Source organism: Tachyglossus aculeatus, chromosome 11, assembly GCF_015852505.1.
Source record: "Tachyglossus aculeatus isolate mTacAcu1 chromosome 11, mTacAcu1.pri, whole genome shotgun sequence".
In the NCBI taxonomy this organism is placed as follows: domain Eukaryota; kingdom Metazoa; phylum Chordata; class Mammalia; order Monotremata; family Tachyglossidae; genus Tachyglossus; species Tachyglossus aculeatus.
In genome coordinates this window covers 3,982,394-3,995,667 of record NC_052076.1, presented here as the reverse complement: position 1 = coordinate 3,995,667, position 13,274 = coordinate 3,982,394, and the positions used below count along the sequence as shown (strand labels likewise).

At 47.1% G+C, this 13,274-nt stretch overlaps 1 protein-coding gene across 1 annotated transcript in view; it reads left to right on the top strand.

Moving 5' to 3' along the window:
* Positions 1–3,512: 3,512 nt before the first annotated feature.
* The window catches only part of TBXAS1 (thromboxane A synthase 1), a 53,473-nt gene continuing 43,711 nt past the window's right edge, over positions 3,513–13,274 (top strand). Inside the window, exons 1-4 of the mRNA XM_038753543.1 lie at positions 3,513–3,582; positions 4,251–4,265; positions 6,807–6,938; positions 10,281–10,362. Of these exons, the coding sequence (XP_038609471.1) occupies positions 3,513–3,582; positions 4,251–4,265; positions 6,807–6,938; positions 10,281–10,362 (299 nt within the window). The remainder of the gene's footprint in view (positions 3,583–4,250; positions 4,266–6,806; positions 6,939–10,280; positions 10,363–13,274) is intronic.

The window sequence follows — 13,274 nt, the reverse complement described above, 5'->3', positions numbered from 1 at the left end:
TATATGTTGCCAATTTGTACTTCCCAAGAGCTTAGTACAGTGCTCTGCACATAGTAGGCGCTCAATAAATACGATTGATGATGATGATGATGATCACCTCGGTGATGGTGCTTGACAATCTGGGGAATTGATTCTGGAAAATAATAATAATAATTATGATGGTGTTTGTTAAGTGCTTACTGTGTGCCCAGCACTATTCTAAGCGCTGAACTTTTAGACTGTGAGCCCACTGTTGGGTAGGGACTGTCTCTATATGTTGCCAACTTGTACTTCCCAAGCGCTTAGTACGGTTCTCTGCCCACAGTAAGCGCTCAATAAATACGATTGATTGATTGATTGATTAAGTGCTTACTATGTGCCCAGCACTATTCTAAGCGCTGAACTTTTAGACTGTGAGCCCACTGTTGGGTAGGGACCGTCTCTATATGTTGCCAACTTGTACTTCCCAAGCGCTTAGTACAGTGGTCTGCCCACAGTAAGCACTCAATAAATACGATTGATTGATTGATTGATTGTTTACTATGTGCCCAGCACTATTCTAAGCGCTGAACTTTTAGACTGTGAGCCCACTGTTGGGTAGGGACTGTCTCTATATGTTGCCAACTTGGACTTCCCAAGCGCTTAGTATAGTGCTCTGCCCACAGTAAGTGCTCAATATATACGATTGATTGATTGATTGATTGATTGATTGATTCAGTGCTTACTATGTGCCCAGCACTATTCTAAGCGCTGAACTTTTAGACTGTGAGCCCACTGTTGGGTAGGGACTGTCTCTATATGTTGCCAACTTGTACTTCCCAAGGGCTTAGTACAGTGCTCTGCACACAGCAAGCACTCAATAAATACGATTGATTGATTGATTGATTGATTAAGTGCTTACTATGTGTCCAGCACTATTCTAAGTGCTGAACGTCTTAAGAAATGAAACGTGTCGCCCCATGGAAGGGGGAGAAGGGTTCGGTGCAACCGAAGCAGTGTAGTTCAGTGGAAAGAGCCCGGGCTTTGGAGTCAGACTGGCTCATGGGTTCGAATCCCGGCTCCACCGATTGTCAGCTGTGTGACTTTGGGCAAGTCACTTCACTTCTCTGTGCCTCAGTTACCTCATCTGGAAAATGGGGATGGGGACGGTGAGCCCCCCGTGGGACAACTTGATCACCTTGTAACCTTCTCAGTGCTTAGAACAGTGCTTTGCACATAGTAAGCGCTTAATAAATGCCATTATAATAAATAAAACCCGTGGCGATGAATTCCTAGTCCGCTGTCTTGGTCTCACTTCCTGGTGTAGCTGTTTTAGAACCGTGACAGCAGAAGGGGTCCTCCTGGGGTCCCTGGAGGCATTGAAGAGTGACTAGAAATCGCTACTCCTTGGATGTAGACGACGGCGTCTTCTTAGGAGGCCGGTGGGCTGGGCTTCGGGAGTGGTGCCCTCTTGGAGGGCAGGACATCCTTGAACAGATGAAGCGGTAAAATCCTCGACCTTGTGAGCCCCAGTTGGGATGCGGGGGGCAAGGACGTGGGAAAGAAGCATCTCCCGGGCGGTTGGAACGTGGAAGTGGGGCAACCCACACTGCAAGCGCTCAGTTGAGTGGGGAAAGCTCCCAATCTCCTCCAGGGAGCAAAACTTACTTTAAATTTGGGGTCCTTTCTTTCCCCGACGTCCTCTCTCTCTCAGGCCTGCTCCGTGTCCTCACCAGGCCGTGAGTTTGGAGGGTTCAGGGGACCGGGGGGCCCCGTCCCGTGAGGGCTGAGGCTGGGACCGGCTTCAGCGAGAGAAATCTGTCGATTCATTGCGTTTCCCTGTGACTTTTCCCCTCCCCCATCCCCTCCTTCCCTTCTTCCCTACAGCAGGGGAGTCTGAGAAAAGAAGTCACGGTTTGGGGACCCGACGGGATTTGACACCCTGGGCCGAGTTCCTCTTTCACCAGAGACGGTGCTTCCTGTAACCGTGGTGCGGCCGACAGTGAGACCTGTCTTGCTCGCTTCTGGTCATCTGCCTCTCCAAAGGGACCCCCGCATCCTCCCCTCCGCTGGGAGGGCCAGGAGCCATGGAGATCCCGGGAATTCTCAGCGGGAACCTAGACGGGAAGGCCGTGACCTTGGGGTTGCTGCTGCTGCTCCTCGTCCTGTTGAAGTGGTAAAAGTCCTCCCGCCCGCCCCGTGCGTGGACACTCGCTTCCCTTGGTCCAGGATGGTGTTGAAAAAGCCATTATCGAGATGCTGCTGGGACTTAATAATAATAATAATAATAATAATAATAATGGTATTTGTTTAGCGCTTACTATGTGCATAGCACTGTTCTAAGCGCTACTTCTGGAACCTCTAATGCTGCTGGTAGTACTGCCGGTACTATTGGTACTTCTGGCGCTGGTTCTGCTACAGCTCCTGACATTGCTGGTATTACTGGTAATAATAATAATAATGGTAATTGTTGTCCTTGTTAAGCGCTCACTATGTGCATAGCACTGTTCTAAGCGCTACTTCTGGAACCTCTAATGCTGCTGGTAGTACTGCTGGTACTATTGGTAATTCTGGTGCTGGTTCTGCTACAGCTCCTGACATTGCTGGTATTACTGGTAATAATAATAATAATGGTAATTGTTGTCCTTGTTAAGCACTTACTATGTGCACAGCACTGTTCTAAGCGCTACTTCTGGAACCTCTAATGCTGCTGGTAGTACTGCTGGTACTATTGGTACTTCTGGTGCTGGTTCTGCTACAGCTCCTGACATTGCTGGTATTACCAGTAATAATAATAATAATGGTAATTGTTGTCCTTGTTAAGCACTTACTATGCGCATAGCACTGTTCTAAGTGCTACTTCTGGAACCTCTAATGCTGCTGGTAGTACTGCTGGTACTGTTGGTACTTCTGGTGCTGGTTCTGCTACAGCTCCTGACATTGCTGGTATTACCGGTAATAATAATAATAATGGTAATTGTTATCCTTGTTAAGCGCTCACTATGTGCATAGCACTGTTCTAAGTGCTACTTCTGGAACCTCTAATGCTGCTGGTAGTACTGCTGGTACTATTGGTACTTCTGGTCCTGGTTCTGCTACAGCTCCTGACATTGCTGGTATTACCAGTAATAATAATAATAATGATAATTGTTGTCCTTGTTAAGTGCTTACTATGTGCATAGCACTGTTCTAAGCGCTACTTCTGGAACCTCTAATGCTGCTGGTAGTACTGCTGGTACTATTGGTACTTCTGGTGCCGGTTCTGCTACAGCTCCTGACATTGCTGGTATTACTGGTAATAATAATAATAATGGTAATTGTTGTCCTTGTTAAGCGCTCACTATGTGCATAGCACTGTTCTAAGTGCTACTTCTGGAACCTCTAATGCTGCTGATAGTACTGCTGGTACTATTGGTACTTCTGGTGCTGGTTCTGCTACAGCTCCTGACATTGCTGGTACTGTCGGTAATAATAATAATAATGGTAATTGTTGTCCTTGTTAAGCGCTCACTATGTGCATAGCACTGTTCTAAGTGCTACTTCTGGAACCTCTAATGCTGCTGGTAGTACTGCTGGTACTATTGGTACTTCTGGTGCTGGTTCTGCTACAGCTCCTGACTGCTGGTACTGTCGGTAATAATAATAATAATGGTAATTGTTGTCCTTGTTAAGCGCTTACTATGTGCATAGCACTGTTCTAAGCGCTACTTCTGGAACCTCTAATGCTGCTGGTAATACTGCTGGTACTATTGGTACTTCTGGTCCTGGTTCTGCTACAGCTCCTGACATTGCTGGTATTACCAGTAATAATAATAATAATGATAATTGTTGTCCTTGTTAAGTGCTTACTATGTGCATAGCACTGTTCTAAGCGCTACTTCTGGAACCTCTAATGCTGCTGGTAGTACTGCTGGTACTATTGGTACTTCTGGTGCCGGTTCTGCTACAGCTCCTGACATTGCTGGTATTACCGGTAATAATAATAATAATAATGGTAATTGTTGTCCTTGTTAAGCGCTTACTATGCGCATAGCACTGTTCTAAGCGCTACTTCTGGAACCTCTAATGCTGCAGGTAGTACTGCTGGTACTAGTGGTACTTCTGGTGCTGGTTCTGCTACAGCTCCTGACAATGCTGGTATTACCGGTAATAATAATAATAATGGTAATTGTTGTCCTTGTTAAGCGCTCACTATGTGCATAGCACTGTTCTAAGCGCTACTTCTGGAACCTCTAATGCTGCTGGTAGTACTGCTGGTACTATTGGTACTTCTGGTGCTGGTTCTGCTACAGCTCCTGACATTGCTGGTACTGTTGGTAATAATAATAATAATGGTAATTGTGGTCTTTGTTAGGCACTAACTATGTGCCAAGCACTGTTTCAAGCACTGGGATAGATAATAATAAAAATAGTAACAATAATAATAATAATGATGGTATTTGTTGGGGAAGCAGAGTGGCTCAGTGGAAAGAGCCCGGGCTTTGGAGTCAGAGGTCATGGGTTCAAATCCCGGCTCCACCACTTGTCAGCTGTGTGACTTTGGCCAAGTCACTTATCTTCTCTGGGCCTCAGTTCCCTCATCTGTAAAATGGGGATTAAGACTGTGAGCTCCCCCATGGGACAATCTCATCTCCTTGTAACCTCTCTGGCGCTTAGAACAGTGCTTTGCACATAGTAGGTACTAAATAAATGCCATCATTATTATTTTGAAGCAGCTGATACTACTGATGCTGCTAGTAGTCCTCCTGACACTTCTGGTAATAATAATAATAATAATAATAATAATAACTACAACAATAATTACGGTGTTAAGCACTTACTATGTGCTAAGCACTGTTCTAATCTCTGGGATAGATACAAGATAATCAGGTTGTCCCATGTGGGGCTCACAGTCTTAATCCTCATTTTACAGATGAGGTAACTGAGGCCCAGAGAAGTTAAGTGACTTGTTCAAGGTCACATAGCAGACAAGTGGTGGAGCCGGGATTAGAACCCACATCCTCTGACTCCCAAGCCCGGGCTCTGGCCACTAGGCCATTCTGGTTCTCTACTTATGGGGCTTACGGTCCTTCTGGAGAAGCCGCGTGGCTCAGTGGAAAGAGCCCGGGCTTTGGAGTCAGAGGTCATGGGTTCAAATCCCGGCTCCGCAACGTGTGTGACTTTGGGCAAGTCACTTCACTTCTCTGGGCCTTAGTTCCCTCATCTGTCAAATGGGGATTAAGATTGTGAGCCCCACGTGGGACAACCTGATCGCCTTGTATCCCCCCAGTGCTTAGAACAGTGCTTTGCACATAGTAAGCGCTTAACAAATACCATCATTATTATTATTCTGGTACCAGGGATGGTGCTACTGATTCTGGTGGTGCTGCTGGCATTTCTAGGGCTGCTGTTGTTTCAACACTTGTACCCATGTAGGGGTCTGGTGGCAGCATCTGGCTGATCCTTTGAGGAAAAGATTGGTGTGGGATGGGGGACAGTACGGTCGAGGTGTCTAAGAGCAAGTTAGGTTTGAAAGAGAGAAGGGGGAGAGGCGATCAATCAATCAATCAATCAATCATCAATAACCAATACAGGCAGCTATGTCTACGCATACTGAATGACCTGGGGCGTAGGGTCTGCTGTCCCTGTGATGGTGTAGCGTGGTGGAAAGATCCCGGACCCTAGGAGTCGGAATGCCCTGGTTCCCTGGCTCCTAGCTCTGACACCGGTCTGGAGTTTGACCTTGGACAAGTCACTGGGGCTCTCTGGGCCTAAGTTTTCCCATCCGTAAAATGGGGAGAATAATCCCTGCCTCCTAGGAAAGTTATCTCAGTAAAACCGGATTGGTAGGATAAAAGGAGTGCTTGGGTTCAGATACTTCTGGGGGCAGAGCAATGAAGCACTTAGCCCGGTGGAAAGAGCCCAGGTCTGGGTTTTGATAATAATAATAATAATAGTGATAGCATTTATTAAGCACTTACTATGTGCAAAGCACTGTTCTAAGCATCGGGGAGGTTAATCAATCAATCAGTCAATCGTATCTATTGAGCGCTTACTGTGTGCAGAGCACTGTACTAAGCGCTTGGGAAGTACAAGTTGGCAACATATAGAGACAGTCCCTACCCAACAGTGGGCTCACAGTCTAAAAGGGGGAGACAAAGTGACAAAGTGATCAGGTTGTCCCACGGGGGGCTCACAGTCTTCATCCCCATTTTCCAGATGAGGTCAATGAGGCCCAGAGAAGTGAAGTGACTTGCCCAAAGTCACACAGCCGATAAGTGGCGAAGCTGGGATTTGAACCCGTGACCTCTGACTCCAAAGCCCGGGCTCTTTCCACTGAGCCACGCTGCCTCTCCAATGCTATTGAACCTGTGTACTTGTTTTGTTTTGTCGTCTGTCTCCCCCTTCTAGACTGTGAGCCCGTTGTTGGGTAGGGATTGTCTCTATCTGTTGCCTGATTGTACTTTTCAAGCGCTTAGTACGGTGCTCTGCACACAGTAAGCGCTCAATAAATACGATCGAATGAATGAATGAGTCAGGAAACCTGGGTTCTCATCCTGGCTCGCCCACTTCCCTGCTGGGTGACTTTGGATATGCCACTTAACTTCTCTGGGCTTCGGTCTTCTCATCTGTAAAATGGAACTCAAAACCTGTCCTCCCGTGCTTTAGACTGTGAGTCCCATGTGGGACGGCGATGGAGTTCGACCTGATGATCTGGTACCTACCTCAGCGCTTCGTATAGTCCTTGGCACACAGTAAGCCCTCAACAGATCACAGTGATTATTATTATAAGCAGAGTGGGAGAGAGTGAGGCTCCAGACATTTTTCACTGGACCATCCTCGGGTGACCCCATCACTGGTGGTGCCAGATTCAGGCCTTCCTTTCCCCTCCACCGCCGAGATCGCCACGACCAGCGAAGGCTGGGATCTTCCTCCCATACCGGGTTCCGTCGATGAGACACCCGATGACCCCAGGGCCGGCCCCATTCACGCCTCCATGCGTGAACCATTTTGGACCATTTTCGTGGCCTGCTTAAAAACACCTCACTGAGTGGAGGACATTCCTCAGGAACCCACGTTCCTGATATTTGTCCCGGCCAGCTCCCCGAAGTCGAGAAGTGCGTTACCCAATGATTTCCTCCCTGGTGTTTCCTTCCTCTCCCGTCTGGAGAACCCCTTTGGGTCTCAGAGAAAGAGGAGGAGCATGGGGGCCGGCTGGGTTCTGCCCTGAACAAGAGAAGGGGCGAGAGCGGCTTCAGGCCTGGGTCCAAAGAAGCAGAAACTCCTCACCCTGGGCTTCAAGGCTGTCCATCACCTCGCCCCCTCCTACCTCACCTCCCTTCTGTCCTTCTCCAGCCCAGCCCGCACCCTCTGCTCCTCCGCCGCTAATCTCCTCACCGTACCTCGTTCTCGCCTGTCCCGCCATCGACCCCCGGCCCACGTCATCCCCCGGGCCTGGAATGCCCCCAATCCCTCCGCCCATCCGCCAAGCTAGCTCTCTTCCTCCCTTCAAGGCCCTACTGAGAGCTCACCTCCTCCAGGAGGCCTTCCCAGACTGAGCCCCTTCCTTCCTCTCCCCCTCGTCCCCCTCTCCATCCCCCCCATCTTACCTCCTTCCCTTCCCCACAGCACCTGTATATATGTATATATGTTTGTACATATTTATTACTCTATTTATTTATTTTACTTGTACATATCTATTCTATTTGTTTCATTTTGTTAGTATGTTTGGTTTTGTTCTCTGTCTCCACCTTTTAAACTGTGAGCCCACTGTTGGGTAGGGACTGTCTCTATATGTTGCCAACTTGTACTTCCCAAGCACTTAGTACAGTGCTCTGCACACAGTAAGCACTCAATAAATACGATTGATGATGATGATGATGATGAGCCCGCTGTTGGGTAGGGACTGTCTCTAGATGTTGCCAACTTGTACTTCCCAAGCGCTTAGTGCAGAGCTGTGCACACAGTAAGCGCTCAATAAATACGATCGAATGAATGAATGAATGAGCCCACTGTTGGGTAGGGACTGTCTCTGTATGTTGCCAACCTGTACTTCCCAAGCGCTTAGTACAGTGCTCTGCACACAATAAACGCTCAATAAATACGATCGAATGAATGAATAAATCTGCCAAGCTCGCTCTCTTCCTCCCTTCAAGGCCCTACTGAGAGCTCACCTCCTCCAGGAGGCCTTCCCACACTCAGCCCCCTCCTTCCTCTCCCCCCTCCTTACCTCCTTCCCCTCCCCACAGCACCAGGATATATATATAGGTGTGTGTGTGTGTGTGTGTGTGTGTTTGTACATATTTATTACTCTATTTTACTTGTACATACTTATTCTAGTTATTTTATTTTGTTAATGTGTTTTGTTGTCTGTCTCCCGCTTCTAGACTGTGAGCCCGCTGTTGGGTAGGGACCGTCTCTCTATGTTGCCAACTTGTACTTCCCAAGCGCTTAGTCCAGTGCTCTGCACACAGTAAGCGCTCAATAAATACGATTGAATGAACGAATCTGGAAAATGGGGATTAAGACCGGGAGCCCCGGGTGGGACAGGGACTGTGTCCAATCTGACAACCTTGAATCTACCCCAGCGCTTAGTGCAGTGCCTGGCACAAAGAAAACACAGTGAAGCAGCGTGGCTCAGTCGTAAAGAGCACGGGCTTTGGAGTCAGAGGTCATGGGTTCAAATCCCGGCTCCTGACTTTGGGCAAGTCACTTCACTTCTCTGTGCCTCAGTTACCTCATCTGTAAAATGGGAATGAAGACTGTGAGCCCCATGTGGGACAACCTGATCACCTTGTAACCTCCCCAGTGCTTAGAACAGTGCTTTGCACATAGTAAGCGCTTAATAAATGCTATTATTATTATTATTATTATTATTATTATTATTAACAAATTCCACTATTATTATCCTTATTGTTTAGGGTCAGCTTCCGGCCTGTCCCTGGCTTGGCTCCTGCCACTGAGTCCCGTGGCCCCGAACTGGCATCCATGTTCACAAGGACTCAGGAGGGGGATACTGGGAGGCTCTGGAGTTTGGGGGTATTTAGGACCCCCCCAGAGGTCCTCCCTAGGCTCTGGAGAGTTCCACAAAAGGTCGACATCATAACACCCTGTCTCCTTGTTCATTCATTCAATCGTATTTATTGAGCGCTTACTGTGTACTAAGTGCTTGGGAAGTACAAGTTGGCAACATATGTTGTTTTGTTGTCTGTCTCCCCCTTCAAGACTGTGATCCCGTTGTCGGGTAGGGACTGTCTCTGTTGCCGAATTGAACTTTCCAAGCGCTTAGTCCGGTGCTCTTCACACAGTAAGCGCTCAATAAATACCAAGCGCTTAGTCTGGGGCTCTTCACACAGTAAGCGCTCAATAAATACGATTGAATGAATGAAAGAATGAACCCCCCCACTAAGGACTTATTAGATTGGAAGATCCTTGAGGGCAGGGACTGAGTCTACTAACTGTATCATGTAATAATACTAATGATGGCATTTATTAAGCGCTTACTATGTGCAAAGCACTGTTCTAAGCGCTGGGGAGGTTACGAGGTGATCAGGTTGTCCCACGGGGGGCTCACAGTCTTAATCCCCATTTTCCAGATGAGGGAACCGAGGCACAGAGAAGTTAAGTTCATTCATTCATTCATTCAATCAATCGTATTTATTGAGTGCTTACTGTGTGCAGAGCACTGGACTAAGCGCTTGGGAAGTACAAGTTGGCAACATATAGAGACGGTCCCTACCCAACAGTGGGCTCGGCTGACAGTTGGCGGAGTCAAGATTTGAACCCACGCCCTCTGACTCCAAAGCCCGGGCTCTTTCCACTGAGCCACACTGCTTCTCTATGCTCCCAAGCGCTTAGTTCAGTGCTCCGCACAAATAGATGCTCAATAAATACTATTCCCCACACAATACTATTGCAATGCCTTGAGGACAGGGATTGTATTGTCCCAAATGCCCAATATAGTCCTCGGCACAGAGTAGACTGTAAACACCGTAAGGGCAGGGATCATGTCTACTAAGTCTATTATACTCTCCCGACACTCAGTACAGTGCTGTACACACAGTAGACAATAATTAGCTCCTGGAGGGTGGGGATGGGAGGGCATAGCCTCTGCTGATGCGGTGAGCGGAGAGAGACCCGGTTGTGCGTGTGAAGGAGGAGCCCGTTGGTTAATTGAGTCATATAATTAGGACATGGACTTGCATAACAATTAGCATGTGTAATTAAGCTGAAACTTCATGTCCTTTAATTATGCAATCAAGACATCTAATTACAAAATTAAGACGTGTTATTTTGTGGCCCAAAACGTCATGGAATTTTTTTTTTTTTTTCCCATTCGCCAGAAATTGCACTGGAAAAATCAGCTCCCAGGCGGTGGTGGAAGCACATTAGTATGGGGCGGGAATTGACGGAAAACAAGGAGATGTAGAGTAAGCAGGTAATTCCCGGCTGATCTCTAACCCCACCGTGGGATGGCAGGAAGGATTTAAAACACTGGAACCCACCTCAAGTAGTGACTGCCATAGTGGAAGTCACCTTGCTGGGGAAATCAATCAATCATTCGTATTTATTGAGCGCTTACTGTGTGCAGAGCACTGTACTAAGCGCTTGGGAAGTACAAGTTGGCAACATATAGAGACGGTCGCTACCCGACAGTGGGCTCACAGTCTAAAAGGGGGAGACAGAGAACAAAACCAAAGTAGAGAGGGAACTGCGGGGAATAGCTTCCTGAGAACAGTAATAATAATAATAATAATAATAATAATAATAATAATAATAATAATAATAATAATAATTGTGGTATTTGTAAGGTGCCAGGCACAGTACTAAGCGCTGGGGTAGGTACAAGGTAGTGAATGAAAGAAATTCTGGAACAGTTTCCTTGTGTGGGAAAGATAAGTGTGAGCCCACTGTTGGGTAGGGACCGTCTCTATATGTTGCCAACTTGGACTTCCCAAGAGCTTAGTACACTGCTCTGCACACAGTAAGCGCTCAATAAATATGATTGATTGATTGATAATAATAATAATGATGGCATTTGTTAAGTGCTTACTATGTGCAAAGCACTGTTCTAAGTGCTTGGGAGGATACTAGAGAAGCAGCGTGGCTCAGTGGAAAGAGCACGGGCTTAGGAGTCAGAAGTCATGGGTTCGAATCCTGACTCCGCCACATGTCTGCTGTGTGACCTTGGGTAAGTCACTTAACTTCACTGAGCCTCAGTTACCTCCTCTGTAAAATGGGGATTAAGACTGTGAACCACAACTTGATCACATTGTATCCCCCCCCAAGCGCTTAGAACAGTGTTCTTCATATAGTAAGCGCTTAACAAATGCCATCATTATTATTACAAGATGATCAGGTTGTCCCACGTGGGGCTCACAGTCTTAATCCCCATTTTCCAGATGAGGTCACTGAGGCCCAGAGAAGTGAAGTGATTGCCCAAAGTTACACAGCTGACAATTGGTGGAGCTGGGATTTGAACCCAGGGCCTCTGACTCTCAAGCCTGGGATTTATCCACTGAGCCACGCTGCTTCTCTATGAAGATGATGGGCAGGTTGCCCTCCGTGTAGAGGGCAGTAGAATGGTCCAACTCAGATCTCTCCTGCTTTGATGTCCATTCTCTTCCACTTTGGGATCCTCGGTCCTTGGCTCTGGGCCCCCTGGGTCTCTGGTCATCTGGCCTGCCTCGGTCTCTGGCTGGACAGGTCACTCAGCTACAAAGACTGCAAGTTCCCTGTGGGCAGGAAATGTGTCTCGTGGCTCAGTGGAAAGATCCCGGGCTTTGGAGTCAGGGGTCATGGGCTCGAATCTCAGCTCCGCCAATTGCCAGATGTGTGACTTTGGGCAAGCCACTTCACTTCTCTGGGCCACAGTTCCCTCATCTGGAAAATGGGGATCATCATCATCATCAACATCAATCGTATTTATTGAGTGCTTACTACGTGCAGAGCACTGTACTAAGCGCTTGGGAAGTACAAATTAAGACTGAAGACTGTGAGCCCCACGTGGGACAACCTGATCACCTTGTAACCTCCCCAGCGCTTAGAACACTGCTTTGCACATAGTAAGCACTTAATAAATGCCATCATTATTATTATTATTATCTTCTGAGTCCCAAGGCCGTGCTCTTTCCATTAGGCCACGCTGCTTCTCAGCCTCTCAGCTTCTCACACTGTCATGTTCCACCCTTTCTCCCCGTGGCATCTAGCTGAGTTTCTGACCATTGGCCTCAAGTCTCTCCCAGACCCCCTCCTTCTTCCTCTCCCACCTCTCTCTAGCTCGCTCCAGAAACTCCTCCCAAACTCACCTTCTCCGTCCCTTCTGCTCACACTCCCACTTCACTCAATCCCTCCACCCTGCCTAGATTATGAGCCCCCCAAGGGGCAGCAACCACGATTAATTCCCACCTCTCGGTTTCCTTTCCCAGCACTTAGTACAGTGCTTCATGCACAGTAAGCGCTTAATAAATTCTATTCCTGCTAAAAAGTACTACTTCTATTCCTCCAGCTTCAAATCTGCCTAACCACACCTCTCTCCATTTTCAAGGGCCTTCCAAAATCACCCCTCCTCCAAGAGGCCTTCCCAATTTCTCTTCTTCTCCCCAGATTACTTCTTCCCAACTGCCAACTCAGTACTTAGCCGCTCACTGCCACCCGAAGAACATATTGATTGAAATTCTCTATTATTTAAGCACTTATTTATTCACCGAGGCCTCTCTCCATTCTCTGGCTATAACCACCAGTAACTCTCTTTCCTGCTAACTGTAAATAACTCTGTGACTGTCTCCCCTTGATAGATTGTAAACTTCTAGGAGGCAAGGAACAAGTCTTTTACCTCTCTAGTACTCTCTGGGGTGCTCTACCCACGGTGGGTGCTCAATCATTACTTTTGATGGATCGATCGATCAATTGATTAGGTTCTTGGGGAGCGTAGAAATGAAATAAAAGAGGCAGACCCCCGCCCTCAGGAGGCTACAGTCGAATGGGGTAGTCCGAAGGTCTAGGATGGCAAATGTGTAGTAATTAATCAACCAATCGTATTTATTGAGTGCTTACTGTGTGCAGAGCACTGTACTAAGCGTTTGGGAAGTACAAGCTGGCAACATATAGAGACAGTCCCTACCCAACAGTGGGCTCACAGTCTAGAAGGGGGAGACAGAGAACAAAACCAAACAGACTAACAAAATAAAATAAATAGAATAGATAGGTACAAGTAAAATAAATAAATAAATGGAGCAATAAATAAATAAATAAATAGAGTAATAAATAGAGTAATAAATAAATAGAGTAATAAATAAATAAATAGAGTAATAAATAGGATAAATAAATAAACAGTA